Source organism: Convolutriloba macropyga, chromosome 5 (genome assembly GCF_964194025.1).
Source record: "Convolutriloba macropyga chromosome 5, txConMacr16.3, whole genome shotgun sequence".
In the NCBI taxonomy this organism is placed as follows: domain Eukaryota; kingdom Metazoa; phylum Xenacoelomorpha; order Acoela; family Convolutidae; genus Convolutriloba; species Convolutriloba macropyga.
Window position 1 is genome coordinate 68,373,999 of NC_134472.1, and position 19,946 is coordinate 68,393,944.

The window sequence follows — 19,946 nt, forward strand, 5'->3', positions numbered from 1 at the left end:
TATGTTTTTTTTGAAATTTTTTGGCCGTTTTGGTTTGCATAATATGTGGTTTTTGTTTTCTAGAAACGCTTAGTTCGAACGCTTTGCATGGAGGAAAATTAGTGTTTGTAATAAACTTAACACATAGATCAGCCGGTTTTCGCTTTTATCAACATTTGTGTAGCATCATCTGCGTTATTGAAACGCATAGACACTTTTAGTAATAAGCTTGACAATCATTTTGGGTTTTATCATTTTTTTTATTGTTAGTCGATATTTGTCCTGATAATTTTTATCATTTTTATTTTTTGTTTTTGTGGCAATAGGAGACAATTTTTACATAACTGACATTGAAATTCGTAACAGAGGCTAAAACTTCGAAATTTTAAATTTTTTCAACCCTTCAGTAATATAATTCATTGAAATCAAGTGTTCTGTCTGCTGCCTCATAACGAGGGCGGACGGGGTATGTTTCAAGTCATCTTTGTTTTCATTTTGAAGAATTATTTCAGGAGAAACCTCTAGAGGTCTGCGAATTGTCAGTAGACGCTAAAAAAAGATCGAACTTTCTCTACCGGCGAAAATGCAAGCACCCTTTCCAACTTCTCAACCCTCGCCTCACTACCTGATACACTTCCTAGCGTGGAAAAGATTCCAAAATCATCGCAGAAGGAAGAATCTCAATCTCAAATTACAGCTAAAACATTATCAATTATGGATTCAAATTTTGATAGTCGGCCAAGCGAACTTTCGGACATGCGTGATCAAAATTTAAAGAGCCAATCAGAACAGAGCAAAGAAGAAATTTCAGATGATAATTGCAAAAGAAGCGGAAGTGTGGTGCGATCTGATCAAGCAACCATTTCAATTCCGAGTTCAACTGAAGTGAAAGCAATCAAACCCGAGCAAGCCGAGGACGAAACCGCTGATGTTACGAACGAGCTACAAATCCCGATTCGGGTGACCGAGAACCTGTCGCCGGGTCGAAATACAACGGCCGAAAGTCAGTCGCTTATGTCAAACGAGGCAACTTCGCACGACACGACAATGCCGACATTCGAGCCATCTTCGTACACCGGCGACGATAAGAAAGCGGGATTAACAGCAATCAACTCCTCGTCAAACTTGGAAGCAGCGTCTGGAAGTCAATCGCATCGAGAGTCCCTGGGTTCACAAGACCAGACAAGTGCAAAGTTTGCAAATTTGAATGAACAAATAAGGCAGGAATCTTCGGGATCTCAAGGTCAACTTCAGGATGGAGAGGTACCTTCGGAACTGCAGGGTAATGTTGTCCAAGAATCCGCGGGGTTTGCAACTCAAAAGAGTCAAGAATCGGGGATTGGTATAAGCGATCAGCAAACAAGTAAGAGTACATTGAGCAAAATTGATAGTAACCTGAGCTATCCCGAACAACTAACTTCGACTGATAGAAGCTCAAAAGACCGCCCCAGTCATCAGGACCCAGGTCCGAAGGACGAAGAGGTGCAAACATCTGAAAATGTCGATCAATTGACTGAAAAATCCGGAGATAAGTCAACGACTGAGGATTCCGATTCTTTGACCAGGTCTTACGATGGCGATACAGACCAAAGAAACCTGTCAAACCAGTTACCAGACAAAAGTCTGCAAAACATTTCGTTCTCAAATTACGAAGACATGCGAGAAGCTTTAAACGTCGAGGAACAACCAAAATCGGCAGCTCAGAGCACAAGTGGAACCACAACTACGAGCAAAAGTCCAGAAACCTCAGAGTCCAGTGGCACCTCTGGTCACGATCTGGACACGACTGATACGACCACGTCCCGAGTTTCCAGAATAACTGAACAAACAGAGCCAGTAACAACCGAACCTCCCTATGCAAACCAGAATATCTTGGTTCGAGTTACAGAAGCTTTGGAATCTTCTAAATCTGGTTCGACTATTGTTGGCAAACAGTTGTTAGGTTATGATTTGAATGAGAACAGCACTTCAGTTTACATTGAAGATGAAGATTTTGTTGTAGATTCAAACCGCCCAACTGTTACCACAACTGAAGTTTCGACAAATAAAGCTCAATCGCATAAAACGTCTGATTATGACAAGTTAGAAAGAATGTCTGATAAACTAAGCAAAGAGAGTGACATTCAACTAACAGAAAACGAAACAGACGCTCAATTAGCAGAAACTCAAGCTTCTCATGAGCACATCTACGCTGAAATCATAAAACCACAACGAGAGAAAGTTTCAGAAGCTGCAGATGACAAGGAATCCAAAACGGATCCCGCGATAGTTTCCAGGACCACCGATCTTAGTCCGGAATCGACCGAACAAAAAATTAACCCGACAACCCATTCCTCGGGACCCAGTTTCGTACAATCCGCTGATTCGGGAATCAAAAAAGACGAAACATTGACCGACGTTGATGACAACAATAAAATGCTTGATCAACATCTAATCGAATCATCAATAGGCGGAACGTTAACAGCTGAAACTATGTCTGATCTATCAAGTCCATCCGAGACAATAGAAGTTGCCACGTTGAATGACGGAAAAGTAGTTGCGCAACCGGTTACGCAATCAAAAGCCGGAGACACCCTTTCGGAAAATTCCAGAACTGAGAGGAACCAAAGACAAGACGCAATGCCTTACTACGATTTCACAGCTTCAAGTTCAGTAAGCAGAAAGGTCGTCGGATCCAAAGACGAAACATCTGGTCACAAAACTTCGGCTAAACGTTTAACTGATAACAGTATGAAAATTGCAGAAAACGAAACTGCCGAAAAAGATGCGATCAAAAGCGAACAGTTTGTGAACTCGGAAATCGAACAACCGACTGCGTCAGAAGCATTATCACGAGAAACAATTTCGTCATCGGATTACGTAAGAGAACCACTGACAGCGAAACTGTCCAATCAAACAAGCGTAAAACAGGCGAACTTAAAACGACTATCAGAGGACAGTCGTGGCCAATCGAAACAAAGCACGCCTGCTTCTAGCATGAGAACGGCTTCTCGGATCAAAACGAACACAGAAACCCTTTCGACGCAGGAGTCCCTAACAATCAATGATCCTCTGAACGAGTCGGAAACCGGGGAGATCAAACAGGCCGAAATCAGAAAATTGCAAGAAAGTGATCAATCGCAACTTACGGATGAAACGACTTTGCAATGTTCGCAGCATTTTGTTGGCAGCAATTTTGATAAAGACGAAAAAACTATTACTGCAATTGATGAAAAAACGCTTGAAAATGAACCAATGGAAGCGCCGATTGAAAAAGAACTAATGGAAGCGCCGATTGATGAAGAACCAATGGAAGCGCCGCTTGGAAAAGAACCAATGGAAAGGCTTGAAAATGAACCAATGGGAGCCCCTGAAAACAAAGCAATTGACAGTCCTGAAATTGAACCAATGGCGGCAGCCCTTGACGGGGAACCAATTGGGACTTTTGAAAGGGAACCAATAAAAACGTCATCGATTGAACCAGACAAAAACGATCGCATCTTTAGTGAAAACTCCGAAAACGTCGTTCGAACTAAACCCGAAGGTCAATCATCGGTTGAACAAAGCGAAAGACCAACCAGTAAAGAATCGGAATCTCAGTATTACTGCTTCAGTTTCATGAGCAGAGCTAAAACTCTCAACTACAGTAAAAGTGAGCGAGATTTTGAATCAACTGAAAGTTTTTACAAAAATTTACAACCTCAAGAACAAACGGCAGACGATAAACAGTTTAAATATTATGAAGACGGCAAGATCAGGTCAATAATATCTACAGAACCCAGTGAGCGAAGCAGCGTTCGAAGTTTGTCGAACGTATGCAGTGTCCAGTCTCTTAGCCGGACACACAGTAAAAGTCAAACAAAGACTGGGTCTGTTAAAAATGAGGAGAAAAGATCGAAAGATCAGATGTCGAAAAGTTATGGAGATCTTCTAGATGTTGTGAGTGGAAGTAAACAACAAAATAACACGAGTGAAATAACAGTTGAGAGTCAGAGCGCGGTTGCAAGCGCCCCAAGCAGTGGTCAAAATTTAGAAGATGGGAGTCAAACTTTAGACGTTAAAGGGCAAAAGGGCTCTGAGTTAGATTTCTTGTCAGAAAAGCGCAGTGAAAAGATTGCAAGTAGCCCAGAAACTGGTCAAATTATGAGCAGCAATCGGTTCCAGAGCTCTAACGTTCAACCAGATATGTCCAGTCAAAAACTGCTGAAAGAAAGTGTTCACAGCGGTCTTTCAGAAATGAGCACAAGTAAAGTTGAGAGCGTTATGGATACAAGTTTCAGCCGCAAATTTGACCAAAAGAGCGACACTGGTTCGCAACAGGGTAAAATGTCAGACGCCGCAAGTCATAAACCGACACAAAATGTGAATTCCGTAATCTCGGAGGTCAGTGCAAGTGCCGTAAATAGCGCTGTAGACGTCAGTTCAAATCGCCAGTCACGTGACGAGAACGATGTTGGTTCTCAGAAAAATTCTTTGCCAGATGTATCGAGTCAAAAACTAATAAAAAGTGTTCGCACCGGCTTCCAAGAAGACAGCTCAAGTGTAGTACACACCAGAGCTGATATAAGTTCCACGAGCAGTTTGCAACTTGAGGGTGCAGGTGTCCAGCATAAAAGTAGTTCAGACTTCACGGGTCAAAAGCTGATTGAAAAAGCGCAATCGGGTCTCTCAGAAATGAGCACTGGTGGCGTACAGAGTGCTTTTAATGTCAGTTCCACCAGCAAGTCACGTGACCCGATTGTGAACGAAACTCAAAGCGTTCCTCTGTCAGAGGTTTCCAGTCAAGAACATGTAAAGAGCCAAAAAACCGGCCGATCAGAAGTGAGCGTATGTACAACACAGAGCAAGGCTGATTTAAGATCCATAAGCAGTTTGCAAGGCGAACTTGGGAGTACAAAAAATTCGGATTTCACGAGTCATAAAACACAATCTCGACTCTCTAAAACTAGCCTGAGTGCAGTACATAGCGACATTAGTGCCATTTCGAGCAGTTCAAAAGAGCATACTTTGGATGATGCGCATAAAGCTACTCTGTCAGATGTTCTGAGTCGAAAATCAACTAAAAGCCCAAAAACTGGATTTTCAGAATTGAGTGCTAGTGCAGTACAAAGCAATAATGAAACATTTTCCATAAAAAGTTTGCAGGATGTGACCGCAAATGATATGCAACCAGGGGATTCTTCAGCCATCGATGAACAGAAAAACTTACAGAAAGAAGAGGCCGGCTGCTCAAGCATTAGTGCAAGTGCAGTAGCCAGTGCTCTTGATGTCTGTTCCGCTTATAAGTCAGGTGAATCTGGTTTGAGTGATGCTCATAAATTTGCTCAGTCTGACATTTCCGGTCAAAAGACGACAAAAAGTGTGAAAACTGGTCGTTCAGAAGCCAGCGCAAGTGCAGTACAGAGCAATGTTGAAAAAAGTTCCACAAGCATTTTGCAAGATATGGGTGAAAAAAGTGCTTCACAAACAAACTTTTCTGAAGTTTCTGATCGGAAACCACTAGAAAATATGGAAGCAGGCGCATCAAATATCAGTGCAAGTGTTGTAGTGAGCGCTACCGACGTTAACTCCGCAAACAAATCACATGACCCAAGTTTGAATGCGTCTCTAAAAAAACCTGTGCATTCAAATAACTTGAGACAAACCCAGACTGAGAGCGCTCAAACTATATTCTCAGGTGTCAGCGCTAGTGCAGTACGGAGCAATATTGAAACAGGCTACGAGAGCAGTGTGCAAGATGTAAGTAAAAGTAACGCATCGCAGCATGACAATTCAGATGTTACTTGCCAAAAAGTTGCGCCAACTCTCGAAGCTGTTCACTCAGATCTTAGTGCAGGTGCAGTTCAGGCCGACAAAGTCCATTCCACCTTCAAGTCTGGTGAATTTGTTCTGACTGATGCTCATAAACCTGCCCAATCTGAGATTTCTAGTCAAAAGACGACAAAAAGTGTGAAAACTGGTCGTTCCGAAGCCAGCGCAAGTGCAGTACAGAGCAATGTTGAAAAAAGTTCCACAAGCATTTTGCAAGATATGGGTGAAAAAAGTGCTTCACAAACAAACTTTTCTGAAGTTTCTGATCGGAAACCACTAGAAAATATGGAAGCAGGCGCATCAAATATCAGTGCAAGTGTTGTAGAAAGCGCTACTGATGTCAACTCCGGAATTAAGTCTCATGATAGAAATTTGTATATGCCTCAGAAACAACCTACTTATACAGATGACTTGAGCCAAGCACATACTGAGGGAGCTCAAACTAGATTTTCAGAAGTTAGTCCCAGTGCAGTGCATAGCAAAAATGAAACAGGCTCCGAGAGCAATGTGCAAGATGTTTGTACAAGTAACGCATCACAAAATGATCCTTCAGTCGTTACCTGCCAGAAAACAACGACAACTCTAGAAGCTGGTCACTCAGATCTTAGCGCAAGTGCCGTTCAGAGCGCTTCCGATGTCCAATCCGCAACCAAGACAAACGACTGGTGTTTGAGAGCATCTCCAAAGACTGCCCATTCAGATGTCTTGAGTCAGAAACCGACCGAAAGTGTAAAAAATGGTTCTTCAAAAATGAGCGCTAGCGCTGTACGGAGCAATGTTGAAACGAGTCTCACAAGCAGTTTTCAAGGTTATAGTGAAAGTCACTGTTCAAATGGTAATTCTACCGATATTACGGGTCAGAAACCTACAGATAATCTGAAAACTGGTTCTTCATATAGCAGTGCAAGTGCTGTACAGAGTGCTACCGATGTCTATTCAGTCTGTGAACCACCTCATGAACAGAGTTTAGATCACGCTCAAAAATCTTCTCTTTCAGTATTCTCGTGTCAAAAACCGACAGAGAGTGTGAAAAGTAACTTTACCAAGACCAGCGCTTTTGCAGTACAAAGCAATTTTACATCCAGTTCCACTAGAAGTTTTCCAGATGTTCCTGTGAGTCATGTTCGTCAGGATATTTCCTCAGATGGCTCAAATCAGAAGCCGATAGAACCCTCCGAAATCAGCGGAGGTGTGGTACAGAGCGTTTCTGGGGCCAGTGCTGCCAGCAGGTCAGAGCTTGAAGGCTTACCTATTGAACAGAAAAGCCAGCTTTCATCGGTTTCTAGTCAAGAACAAGTGACAATTCACAGAACAAGTACTTCAGCACTGAGCGCAAGTGTAGTGCGTAGCGCATGTGGTACCAGCTCTTCCCGTGAATCTTTTGATCAAAATGAGAGAGGGAAGCAGGAAAATGATGCATCAGAGATCTTAATTGAAGAGAAAACTGGCTCTTCAAAACAAGGTCATCTTGAAAAAAGTTCGAGCGTTGTTATCAGTAACGCTGGTCTCAGTTGTATCAGTGAAGTGCGTACCAGTGATGAAACTGTTGGTCCGGAAAATCTGATCTTAAAGACCAAAAAAGACCTCGAAGCGAGTTCACACAAATCAAGACTCAGTGTTAAAAGTTTCGATGCAGTAAACTCAAAATCTTCAAGTAGTAGAGAAGTTTTGAGAGCAAAACAAACGTTAAGATCCTCGCCTGATGTTATCTGTTCACAAACTTCACTATCCAAAGATTCGAACATTGAAGATATGAATAAATTGGTTGACAAATCATACAGCCATTGTTCTGTTCCCCCTGCGCAAGACAAGCATGCTGATATTTCGGCCTCGTATTATTTAGACTATGGTGGAAAAACTACAGTTGATAACGAAAACACAACCAGACTAAACAGTTCAGATCACACGAATGCTGCGGCCATTAGAAAACAGATCAAAGCGCACTTAGAAAATGTTTACCAGTCCGAAAGTTTTGACCAGTATTCAAACACTGAAAAGACTGCTTCTAAGAGCCATTTAAGCACTGGAAGAAGGTCAAACGAAGTTGCTAGTCGCTTGATAGCGTCCGAACGTGATCAATCTGCTAGTGATATATCAAGGTCAAAAATTGATAGCAAAAACAATCTCTCCAACAGCCGTGAATTGATATCCAAGCCGGTAGCACAGGATAGCGTTTCTACAAAGAAATCAAGACAAGAGACGGGTTCAGACAAAAATTCAAAAGACCTGGTTTCAACTAAGGAAGCAATATCTACACCAGTTGTGCATGATTTTTCGAAAGATTTTATTTCTACAGGGGCATCAATACCTATGACAGAAGAAGAACTTTCAAGGGATTTTGTATCTACTAAAGTTTCGAAGGCTGTGACAGAAAAAGAAATCACAGTTTCCACTAAAGAGTCAAAAACTATGACAGAGGTAGAGGAAGTTTCAAGAGACCTTGTTTCTACGAAAGAGTCGAAAACTATGACAGAAGTAGAAGAAGTTTCCTCCTCTACGAAGGAATCGAAAACTATGAAAGACGTAGAAGAAGTTACAAACAAAAAAGATTCCATGAAAGACTCGAAACCATTGACAGAAATGGAATGTTCAATTGATCCTGCTTCCTCAGAAAAGTCAAAATCTATGAAAGAAGAGAGAGAACTTTCAAGAGATCTTCTTTCTACGAGTGATTTCAAACCTATGACAGAATCAGAAAGTTCTGAGGACATAGTTTCTACCAAAGAGTCGAAAGCTATGACAGAAGTAGCAGAAGCTTCAAGAGATCTTGCACATAAGAAAGTGTCGAGAATTATAACAGAAACAGAAATTTACAACGACTGTGTTTCTACAAAATCGTCTCAAGCACTAACAGAACAAAAAGAACTTTCAAGAGATCTAGTTTCAACGAAAGAGTCAAAAAATATGACAGAACTAGAAGTTTCAAATTGTCTTCTTTCCGCGGAAAACTCGAAACTTATGACAGCAGAAGAAGAAGTGTCAATAGATGTTGTCTCGACGAAAGAGTCCAAAACTATGACAGACGGAGAAATTTTAAATGATCTTGTTTCCACAGAAAAATCGAAAGCTATGTCAACAAAAGAATGCGTTTCACGAGAAATTGTTTCTACGAAGGAGTCCAAATCCATGATAGAAGTATCTGAACTTTCAAGACATCTTCATTCTACAAGAGAGTTGAGATTCACTACAAAAAGTGATTTTTCTAAAGATTCTACAGAAGAGTCGAAGGTTATAACAGAAGCAGACGAAGTTTCAAGAGACTTCGTTTCTACTAATGAATCGATGGCAATGACAAAGAGAGAAGAAGGTTTAAAAGACATTGCTTCTAGGAAAAAATCAAAACCAATTACAAATGTGAAAGTTTCAAAAGAATTTATTTCCACAGAAAAGTCTATGACAATGACAGGAGAAGAGGAACTTTCAGATGATTTGATTTCTACGAAGGTGTCAAAAACTACAACCGAGCAAGAGGAATTATCGAAAGATCTCGTATCTACATATAAATCCATAACCATGACAGAAGTTAAATTTCCAAATGATCTTGTTTCCGAACAAAATTCGAAATCTATGACCTTAGAAGAAGTTTCAAGAGATAATGTTTCTACGCAAGAGTCTCAAGCTATGACAGAGGTAGAAACTCCAAGTGATCTTGCTTCCGTTGAAAAGTCTAAACCTATCAGAGACGGAGATCCATCAAGTGATCATGTTTCTACAAATGACTCGAAAAGCATGACAGAGGTAGATGTTTCAGAAAATCTTTATTGTGCGGAAAAGTGGAAGCCTATGAGAGAAGAAGGACTTTCAAGAGATCTTGTTTTTACAAAAAAGTCCGAAGCGTTGACAGATGTAGCAATCTCAAGAGATCTGTTTTCCGTAGAAAATTCCGAACGTTTGGCAGAAGACAAAGTTTCTAAAAATCATGTTTCTACAAAAAACTCCCAAACTATGGCAGACGTAGAAGTTTCAGAAGATCTTGTTTCCACAGAAAAATCAAAACTCATGGGAGAAAAAGATATTTCGAGAGAAATTGTTTCTATGAAAAATTCCAAACCTTTGAGAGATGTAGAAAGTACAAGACATCTTGTTTCCGCAGAAACGTCGAAACCTATTAAAGAAGAAGAATTTTCAAGAGATCTGGTTTCTACAAAAAATTCCAAAGATGTGACAGATGTAGAAATTTTAAGAGATCTGGTTTCCGCCAAAAAGTCGAAACCGATGACATCAGAAGAAGAAGTTTCAAGAGATCTTGTTTCTACGAAAGAGTCCAAATCTATGACAAACGCAGAACTTTCAAATGATCTTGCTTCCGCAGAAAATTCGAAACCCATAACATCAGGAGAACTTTCAAAAGAACTTGTTTCTACGAAAGATTTCAAAGCTGTGAAAGAAGTACCTGAAGTTTCAAGAGATCGTGCTTCTACAAGTATTTCGAAAACTATGGCAACTGGGGAAGTTTCTAAAGACCTTGTTTCAACAAAAGAGTCGACATTTACGACAGAGGAAGTGGATGTTTCAAAAGACCTCGTTTCCTCTGAAAAGTCAAAACCCAATGCAGAAGACGAGGTTTCTAGAAAACTTGTTTCTACGAAAGAGTCCAAAACTAACACAGAATTAGGAGAGGTTTCAAAAGATCTTGTTTCCTCAAGAGAGTCAAAATTTATGGGAGATCGTCCCTCTGTGCAGGAGTTGAAATTTAGGGATGAAATAGACGAAGTTTCTAATTATTCTAATTCCCAAAAACAGTCAAAAGCTCCGACAGAAGTGGAAGTAGAAAAATTTTCGAAAGATTTCATTTCTACAACTGAGTCAAAGCCTATGACCGAACGAGAGGAACTTTCAATTGACCTCAAATCGAAGAAACAGTCAAAATTGTTTGTGGATTTAGAACCTGTTTCCAAAGAGATTATTTCTTCGAACAACTCAGACCCTGTGACAGACGTAGATGGTTTTCAAAGAGATTTTGGATCGATAAAGGATTCAGGTCACATTACAGATGCTGCACATATTTCGAAAGACCTTGTTTCTTCCAAAGAGTCGAAGTCTGTGACAGAGTTTGAACAAATTTCAAGAGATTTTATTTGTACAAAAGAATCACAAACTGTGGTAGAAAATAATTCAAAAGGTCCTAATTCTCCGATAGAGTCGAAAACATTTACTTGTTCAGAACAAATTTCAAAAGATTTTGTTTCTTCAAAAATTTCTGATACCCAGACAGATTTGGAACGAAACGTTTCAGTAAAAGCGTCGAACGCTTCCACAGAGTCAGAAGGACTGTCGAAAGATCGGGTCTCGACCAAAGACTCAAACCCTAGTAACGAAAGTTCCTTTACCATTGTTGAATTTAACAAGGAGAAGCTGAATGATACAAGAGCCGGCAGCGATTCCTACCAAGAAATCCTAGCACCAACTGATGGAATGGTTAAAAATGGAACCCAATCAATAGTCTCAATCGACAGTCTTTCGGAGGGTTCTGAAACGATAACAGCTGGAATTAAGCAGACAAAATCACAACACGGATCGACTGAAAGTGTAGCCGAGAGAACAGCCGGTTCTCCTATGGAAAGAGTGTCCGATTATGGAGATAACGACTCGAACGACAAGTCAACGTCTCGTGTCGGAACTTTACCGTCTCAAACAGAGCAAAAATCTGAAAAATCAAAATCAGCCGTTCGATCCAGTTCAACAAGACGCTCAATTTCCTTAATTGAAACTGTTCCAAGTTTGAGCGAAGATGAGCAAATGAGCAACGACTTAAAACTCGCGAACACTTCAAAAACGAGCACTGTTAACGAAAAGAGCAAAGTATCATCTGGCAATTTTGGAACAACAATCAACGGAGATTTGAGTCATGACATTTCAGGTTCCAAAAATGGATCCTTTCAAGGTCATTCAAGGTCAGGTTCTGTTGTTCAAACTTGCACGCCTATTTTTGGAGGTGCAATCAAAAGCGAGAGCCAATCACAAAAAAGTGAAAGCCCGAAAAGGTCGAATGACGTCAACAGCGAGACGCGAGGTCGAACTGCCGAGAGGCAAACTTATTGGTCAAAAAGCAGTAATTTATCATTCGATCCGAGCGCGAAGGCGGTGAAATCATATACTAGCTCTGTTAGCCAAGCCCCAGACTACTCAAAAAACGCCCCAATTGTAGCAGATAATTCTAAAACCGAGAATAACGCATCAGAGACCGAGCTTACAACTCCGTCAATTAGCAAAAATGACGCAATTGGTACTGCGAGAAAGGAAGATTACGTAAGCATTATTTCTGCAGTGAGTAATTATTACGTAAAGTCAAAGTCGTCAGCTACTAATTATGGACAAGAAACAGACGATGAAGGTTCAATTACAATCCGAAATGAGATCGAAACGACAATGCAATCTTCCGATTATGAAGCGGTTCCCAGAAGGGGCTCCCACCATGACGTAAGGGAACCTGATCATAAAGAGAAAAATTATTACATGAATTTGCCCCAGCAAACCATGGCCCCGAGGAGGTATAGTCTAGCCACAAGTGGGGGTGTAAGCAATACGGCAGTTGACAGTGTCAGGTCGGGGGGAAGTAACGACTACACAGTATTTTCAAAACCCTTCAGTGCCTCGTCACATGATCGAATCAGCCAGATAGCCGATCTTTCACAAGCTGATACTAGTGACTATATACCAATTGGTAAAACTAAAAGCTTCCCTAGTGATGGTGAAATACGGAACCGGAAGTTGAACCAGCGGAAAACCTCGCTTATCTCAAATGAAGACTTATTTAATGGTGAATATCCGAAAACACCCAGAAATTCTGCCGCGTCATGTTTGAACAGAAGGAATTCTCAGCAGTCGTTAGGTTCCAATCGTGATAGTTCGAGACCCGGAACCCCGACAGTCACCCCGACCAATGAGAAGTCATTGCATCCGAGTGCGAACAATGTTAACAAGATGAGCCGAGTTTCTGAAAAGGGGGAATTGACGACCCCTCGGGATAACCAGGAATCTATAGGAGAGGTTGAAAATGAAGAAGAAAGCACGTTGTCGGTTGATGATAAATCACAACAAAGGTTTAGACATCGACTTATGGAAAGCCAGAATTGTTTACTTCCTGCCGTGAACAAAAGTATTGCCTTTTGTGAACAAAATAATGTGTGTTTTTGAGGTCATAATGAATTGGCTATGCTGATAAGAGGTCAGCTAGCGCTATTGCAGAAATTACATACCATTAAGATGGTGAAAAATTTACCATATATTGAAATATTCTACCTGGAGGGGGAGGGGGGCGTTGAGCCTGGGTATAGCATTATTTGATAGGTGAGCCTGGTTTTTTAATCTAAAAGTCGATGCGTCTAAATTAGGGAACAAAAACAACAACATGTTGATGATGGAAGTTCGTCTTCGGCGCCCGAAATTTTGTCTGCGGGTGTTTCTGAAAGGAAAGTTGCGTCAAATTTTGTCGAGTCAACAATCGCAGAAGAACCGACATATGAGGAGCAGTCCAAATCAACGGCACCCCAATCAGACGCGGGCAAAAATCGAACCCTAACGAACCGCACATCAAAAGTTTCAAGGTGAAATGTGCTCAAGTTTTTGATTGCATTATCAATTGTCCAGCTCTTTGTGAGAGTATATTTTATGCTGCAAACGGATGGCGTTAAAAGTATTCATTAAGTTTAATACATAAAAAACTAATTATTTAGGCCACATACACTTTAGGATTCTCAAAAATTAGATAGAGTAATATCGGACGAGATGTCTCATAATATCAGAAGAGATGTCTCATATCAGACGATCAAGATTTTTTGCAGTTAAAACAAACCTTTGTGTAGTAAAATGCTGCTAATCACAATTGAATTTAGAAATCAAATTCAATTAGAATCTCACAATGGAGATTCCGGTTAGTGTTGGCCTTTTCCTTTTGAGTGGCCAAATGAAGTTTCTTTTGCTCAACGTTTTGTTACCGACCGGAGGTTGCTCGCAGACCAAATCAGCACTGAATTGGTCTAAAAACACTGTTTCTCTGGATGGCTTGCACTCTGTTCACGTCTGAAATTACACTGGCTAGTTTTAATTTTAGAGTAAAATAACTGCACGAGGAACATTATATTCATCAAAAGTCCCGCCTTCAAGGTTTGCTTCAAATGTCGAATATCTGCATGCGTACTTTTAACAATTTAATTTACGTTGCAAGTCGTAACCACTGAGCTAAATGGGCTTTGTGGTAACTACCTACAAAGTAGCTTCAGTATGAAGACTATTAGGATCATGAGTATCATGAATATTATCACGCAATTTTTTTTTCCAACGAGAAAGAACGGCTTGTGATTATCTACACGCAATGGGTGTAAAAAAATTCAACTGCTGAAAGTGCAACAAAATAACCAATTTTTTTAGATAGGTCAGTTTAGAGATGTTTTTAACAAAGCCATGTCGATTAGACCTGACTTAAAAAAATTGGTCAACTAAAATGGCTTCGGAGATTTTGCACTTCAACTCTGAAACAAAGTTAAATTTACGACAAAACAGAACTTCAAAGTTGGTCTGAAATTCAATCTTTTGATTCCAACTTGTAAATTAAACAGCTTTATTGCTTCTCTAAATTATCACCTTAAGTTAATAAAATTGTTTTTTTTTTGGGGGGGGGGGGGGGGGTGGGCGATTGCATCCAAACTGCGCAATCGTAACTTATTGTACAAAACTCTAGGCAAAACTGAATTACTAATTTGCGTTTTAAGGAGTAAGTGACAAATCAAGATTGTGAAGGAATGATCAAAAAGTATTTCGAATTTTCAAATTCAATCCAATTTTTGTTAGTTTTAGGGGAATTCTGAGGTCTCTAGTAGTACTCTTTCAAACATGAAATTATTTGATTGTCGAATGTAAAACTACTATTGTTGTTTCGTTTCACTATCTCATCACAAAATATCTCAGTTTTTAAAACTTTTGATCATCTTTTCGTTTCTCTTCTCATTTTCTATGTGATTCAAATTATTTAATTTGTTGTTCTTCAAGCTTGACAGTCAATTGTTTAATGCCTCTGTTACCAACGGCAAGAAAAAGAAATCTGATATCAACTTGGAGTAAAATTTCAGTAGTGTTCAAACAGTTTAATATTAACTCCGACAGCACACAATGCTAATTATGCGCGGCAGTACCTGCTTGCAAAAACTATACAATAGGAAAGCTGATTCGTTCACTTTTGTTTTTTTTTCGCCAACAATCAACAATTATATATGGTTCTTAGCATCGGAAGATTATAAATTGTTCTTACAAATCATGCAAAGATCATTTATGGTTCCTACTAATCAAGAAAAATCGTAAATGATTCCTACTAATCATTGCAAAATCAATCAGAAATATTGTGTGCCCTGTTTGAATCTATATAAATTCTGTGGATGATTACCAAGAATGCTCATCCTGTCTATGTTTAATTGATCTCAAACGAAGCCTCAAAACCGGGATAACAGTCAGCGCGGGCATTAAGTGCACTTAGAGCCTTTCAGCTCACTAGTCTCTAGCTATGCGATCCATAGAAACTGTTTTGAAGGCAAATACTTATGGTGTGAAGGAGAGTTCTTAGAAGTTGAACCACCACAACCAATGAACCAATTATGAACTAAAAAATAAAGCAGCAGCTGCAAGTGCAAAAAGTTAACCAATCTTTTTAAGTTAGGTAAGTTTATAGATAGTTTTTAACAAAGCCCTGTCGATTAGACCTGATTCAAAAAAATGGTCGACTAAAATTGCTTCGGAGTTTTTGCACATCCGCTCTGAAACAAAGTTAAATTTACGAGCAATGCAAAACTTCAAAGCTGGTCTAAAGTTCAATCTTTTGATTTCAACTTGTAAATTAAACAACTTTATTGCTTCTCTAAAATATCACCTTAAGTTAATAAAATTGTTTTTTTTTGGGGGGGGGGGCGGAGGATTGCATCCAAACTGCGCAATCGTAACTTAATTTATAAAACTCTGGGCAAAACTGAATTACTAATTTGCGTTTTAGGGTGTAAGCGACAAACCAGGATTGAACAGGAATGATCAGAAAATACTTTGAATTTTCAAATTCCAACCAATTTCTGTTAGTTTTGGAGGAATTATGAGGTCTTTAGTAGTGTTCCTTCAAACATGAAATTATTTGATTTTCGATTGTAAAAATACTATTATTGCTTCATTTCACTATCTCATCACAAACAAAAACAATACTAAGTGACAAATCAAGATTGTGAAGGAATGATCAGAAAGTATATCGAATTTTCAAATTCAATCCAATTTTTGTTAGTTTTAGGGGAATTCTGAGGTCTCTAGTAGTACTCTTTCAAACATGAAATTATTTGATTGTCGAATGTAAAACTACTATTGTTGTTTCGTTTCACTATCTCATCACAAAATATCTCAGTTTTTAAAACTTTTGATCATCTTTTCGTTTCTCTTCTCATTTTCTATGTGATTCAAGTTATTTAATTTGTTATTCTTCAAGCTTGACAGTCAATTTCTTAATGCCTCTGTTACCCCTGGCAAGAAATAGAAATCTGTGATATCAACTTAGAATCAAATTTCAGTGGCGTTCAAACAGTTTAATAATAACTCCGACAGCAAACAATGCTAACTATTTGTGGCAGTATCTGCTTGCAAAAGCTATACAATAGGAAAGCTAGTAGTTTTCTTTCAAACGTTAAATTATTTGATTGTCGAATGTAAAAATACTATTATTGTTTCATTTCACTATCTCATGACTAGTTGAATAAGAAGAATATATGTAACTGATAACTAGATATGACGCACACCTTCTCTTGCAGGTTAGGAGAAAGACAGCCCGAATTCTTTTAAACCCAAAAACTAGAGTTTTCATCAACCATTGCTGCCTGTAATAAACTTTCAACTAAAATGACAAAAATTTAATCAATAAAGCATAAGCATGAGATAATAGGTCTAATTAGATTTCGGAGAAAATAAACAAAAACATACTAGCTGCATTGGATTTATGCAAAATCTAAACAACGATAAAAGCAGACGCAGCCAGAGATGGCATCGAGAGAAATTTCAGTACCAAATATATTGGTCATATATCATCTAGATCTTTTGAGTGGAACAAAAATTATCTTTTTATAATTAGACTACACGTCTAATGATGTCGCGTGCTTTTTGGAAGCAGCAGTACTCAATAACAAGAAAATTGCACTGTAGTTCTGAATTTCGAAATAAAACTTTCAAGACAATTTCAAAAAGTCGGTAAATTAAACAGCTGACCTATCTCCCAGGATGAAGTGCAGGACCAAAGCCACCCCTGATCAGACCAACTTAGGTTCCGCACGGGGGTATAGTGGGACTGCTCCAGAGATTCTGGCAGCATTATCTACGGTCAGGACAGTCTGATTAGGACCCAATCCTGAGTGTGCACGTCTGATCACTGCACTAGCTAAGGTATGGAAAATCTGCACTGTCTAAGGTCTAGATAAAACAGCGTGGTCTAGGGTCTAGATAGTTGTGTAGTGTGGTCTGGATAGTTTGTTCACAGTTCTTTCCAGAGAATGTACGGTCTGATTAGAAACATTTACAGAAGCCTGCTCAGAACGAAGAGGTCCAACCGAAAAAACAACCAGTCCCCCGCAAAAAAGAGATATTTAACCCCCAAGATGACTGTTACTTTGGAGAGAGTTTCTTGAGGAATATTTTACTTGAGGAATATCAAGACTACGCAAAAGACTAAGTTTTGGTAATTGCTGTCGAACTGTAATTCTTATTGTTTGGAATGAACTTGTTTTACAGAAGAACACAAAAGCCATACACATAAAATGACGTCTATTTATCTGAAAATATTTTAGTATATCAATGATTACTGCTGCCTCAACAGTTAAAAGTGTCTGTCAGGGTACCCCCAGTGCGTGATCGAAATGGATCTGGCACCCCGTGCGTAACTCCAGTCGGTCGGGCACCTCTAGTGCGCGACTCAAGCCTGACTGATCAGAACCGATTTTGGTCTGGATGGTCTGATCAGAGCTGGCTTAGGTCGCGCAACTCGTCCTAGGTTTTACTCTCGAAGCCAAAAAGCAAATGTATCAGTCTTTCTAAATAAATCAACTAGAGCATTGCTTCTGCCGTCAAGCAAAATTAGTGTGCTTTAGTATGCCATTAAAATTGAGTTACACACCAATAAAGAGGCCCCAAAATTTGTTTGGGTTAAGGTTGCTTAAGTGTGCCAAATCAAACTAGGATAACTTGCGAATCGGGCGTATCCAAAAAATTGTAATATAATAGAACACTACTGAGTTATCCAAAATGCTACAATATTCTGAAAATAAGAGTTTTGAATTCTATTGTAAGGTGGTCAATAAAATATAAACGCACGATCCAGCATCACAAGTCTAGCTAGTGTCTGTTGAAGAGTTCGAGCATGGTCTTAACTTATGTCGAGTTCTAAGCCTGGATACTCTGGTCAGGTTTTTATCATGTTAATTTTTGACCGGCACAAACCAAAATTTAAGAGCGTTATAATTCCGAGAATAATTTATATAGTGAAATGGCAGATGATAGAAATTTTTTGCACATTTCTCCAACTAAAAAAGATCACGTGACCAAAGCACAACGGAGGCAGGAACAAGTTCAAACACAACATACACCTCTCAAACAAGTTCAACTTCATCTTCAAATTCGTCAGCGAGCGAAGAAAAGAGCGCAGATCGGAACAGAAGTGAGCAACAAAATCAGTCAGATTTAACAAAAAATAGTGGTAAACACAAATATGAAAACTTAAAAGGCAGCAGTTCTTCAAATGGTAGCAGTGAAACAACGTCTCTTACGAACAAAGATGTGAAAGTAAAACGCAACAAAAAATAAATTTAAAAAAGTAACTAATATCAAAAGTTTTGATCAGATGTAGTCAAGCAATAAGTATGTAGAAAAGAACCTGCAACAAAAGAGAATGCAATTTATCTGATATGGAGTTTTCGCTGAACATTTGCAATACTTACATGCTCATTTTTACGATTTTTATTACCTGTACCAACTTAGAATTTTAGGAGTAAATTTTAGTATTACTTTTCAGCATAAATTTCCATCTCTCAACTTTCCCATAAATAACCGATCACTAGAAAATGATATTTTCAGATTTATTTACTGTAATGTTTATAAAATTAGGTTTTGCGTTTCGTTTTCCCGCTTTTTAAAGGATATTTTGAGAATTTTTTATGACTAAAAGCTTTTTTATGACAACAACTTTTCATTGACGCCATTATAGGAATATGCACTTTTGTAAATTTTCAAATTAAGGCCTCATCAAACAAAAATTATGTTTCCCCCATTAAACAAAACTCCCAAGGGTAAAAAAACAAACAGGCATTTACTTAAACGCGCAGACTACAAAAAATGAAAGCAAATCCAAGACACAAGCAATACTGGAGAATTGGCAAAAAAAATTGAATGCTTCTCCAAAGTAGCCATAAAACTGTTACGAAAAACAAAAAGCCTTCAATTTAGTTTAATTTAATTATTTTTTAAAGATTTTTGTAATTATCAATAGAATTATTCTTAAACTTTACAGCTGAGTTCTACCGGGTCGATCAAGTTAATAGAGACATGTTCGCGGCAAAAATTTCAATATGGTGTCCAAGCTTACGGAGTGGCAAACAAATTTATTCTACAACCTATTGATGCCAAAGAAACTGATTACTTACGATTATCATCTTCATTGAAAAACTTGACCCAAATTTACGTGAAAAGAATAAAATCTACACAAAAGCCAGGAACCACATATTTATGAGCTGACGATATTATTGATGAAAACCTGTCAAATGACTGTAAAATTTTCTACCTACAAACTTGTGTTAACGAGAACAAATTTCAAAAAATTCCCGGAAAAAGACGGACAAAAAACATCTTGGCTTTCTCTTCACTAAACACAGTGAAATCTCAATCAAAGTTAAGATGAGGAAACTTCTGAACGGTTTTTAAATTTGAAATGCATTTCCATTGCAAATATCGAAAAACAATCATTATGTTTATAACTTCTTTTTTTATCCTCGGTTACTGGGTATTGGCAATACGTATATATCTTACCTATACATTAGATCTCCCTAGATTAATGATGAGGTTTATGATTAATATTTCGCATCGTAGGCATCTGAGAACAATTCAAATGGGTGAGTTATGTCCTTTCGGAAGGCATTTAATTTTTTAAAATATGAATTAGTTTTTATGTATTGTAA

At 38.7% G+C, this 19,946-nt stretch overlaps 1 protein-coding gene across 1 annotated transcript; it reads left to right on the forward strand.

The window, feature by feature from the left end:
- Positions 1 to 551: 551 nt before the first annotated feature.
- LOC142339582 (uncharacterized) lies at positions 552 to 18,586 on the forward strand. Its single transcript, XM_075389723.1, has 3 exons — positions 552 to 12,812; positions 13,104 to 13,316; positions 18,309 to 18,586. Exons 1-3 carry the CDS (start codon positions 694 to 696, stop codon positions 18,577 to 18,579), a joined length of 12,603 nt encoding a protein of 4,200 aa, XP_075245838.1. The 5' UTR covers positions 552 to 693; the 3' UTR covers positions 18,580 to 18,586.
- Positions 18,587 to 19,946: the final 1,360 nt, after the last annotated feature.

Bases quoted from the DNA above. Each gene is read 5' to 3' on its own strand.
- LOC142339582 (XM_075389723.1), top strand. From the start codon at position 694: ATGGATTCAAATTTTGATAGTCGGCCAAGCGAACTTTCGGACATGCGT. The intron at 12,813-13,103 runs GTTTAGACATCG...CGTCTAAATTAG, and splicing joins GATGATAAATCACAACAAAG to GGAACAAAAACAACAACATG. The intron at 13,317-18,308 runs GTGAAATGTGCT...CAACTAAAAAAG, and splicing joins CGCACATCAAAAGTTTCAAG to ATCACGTGACCAAAGCACAA.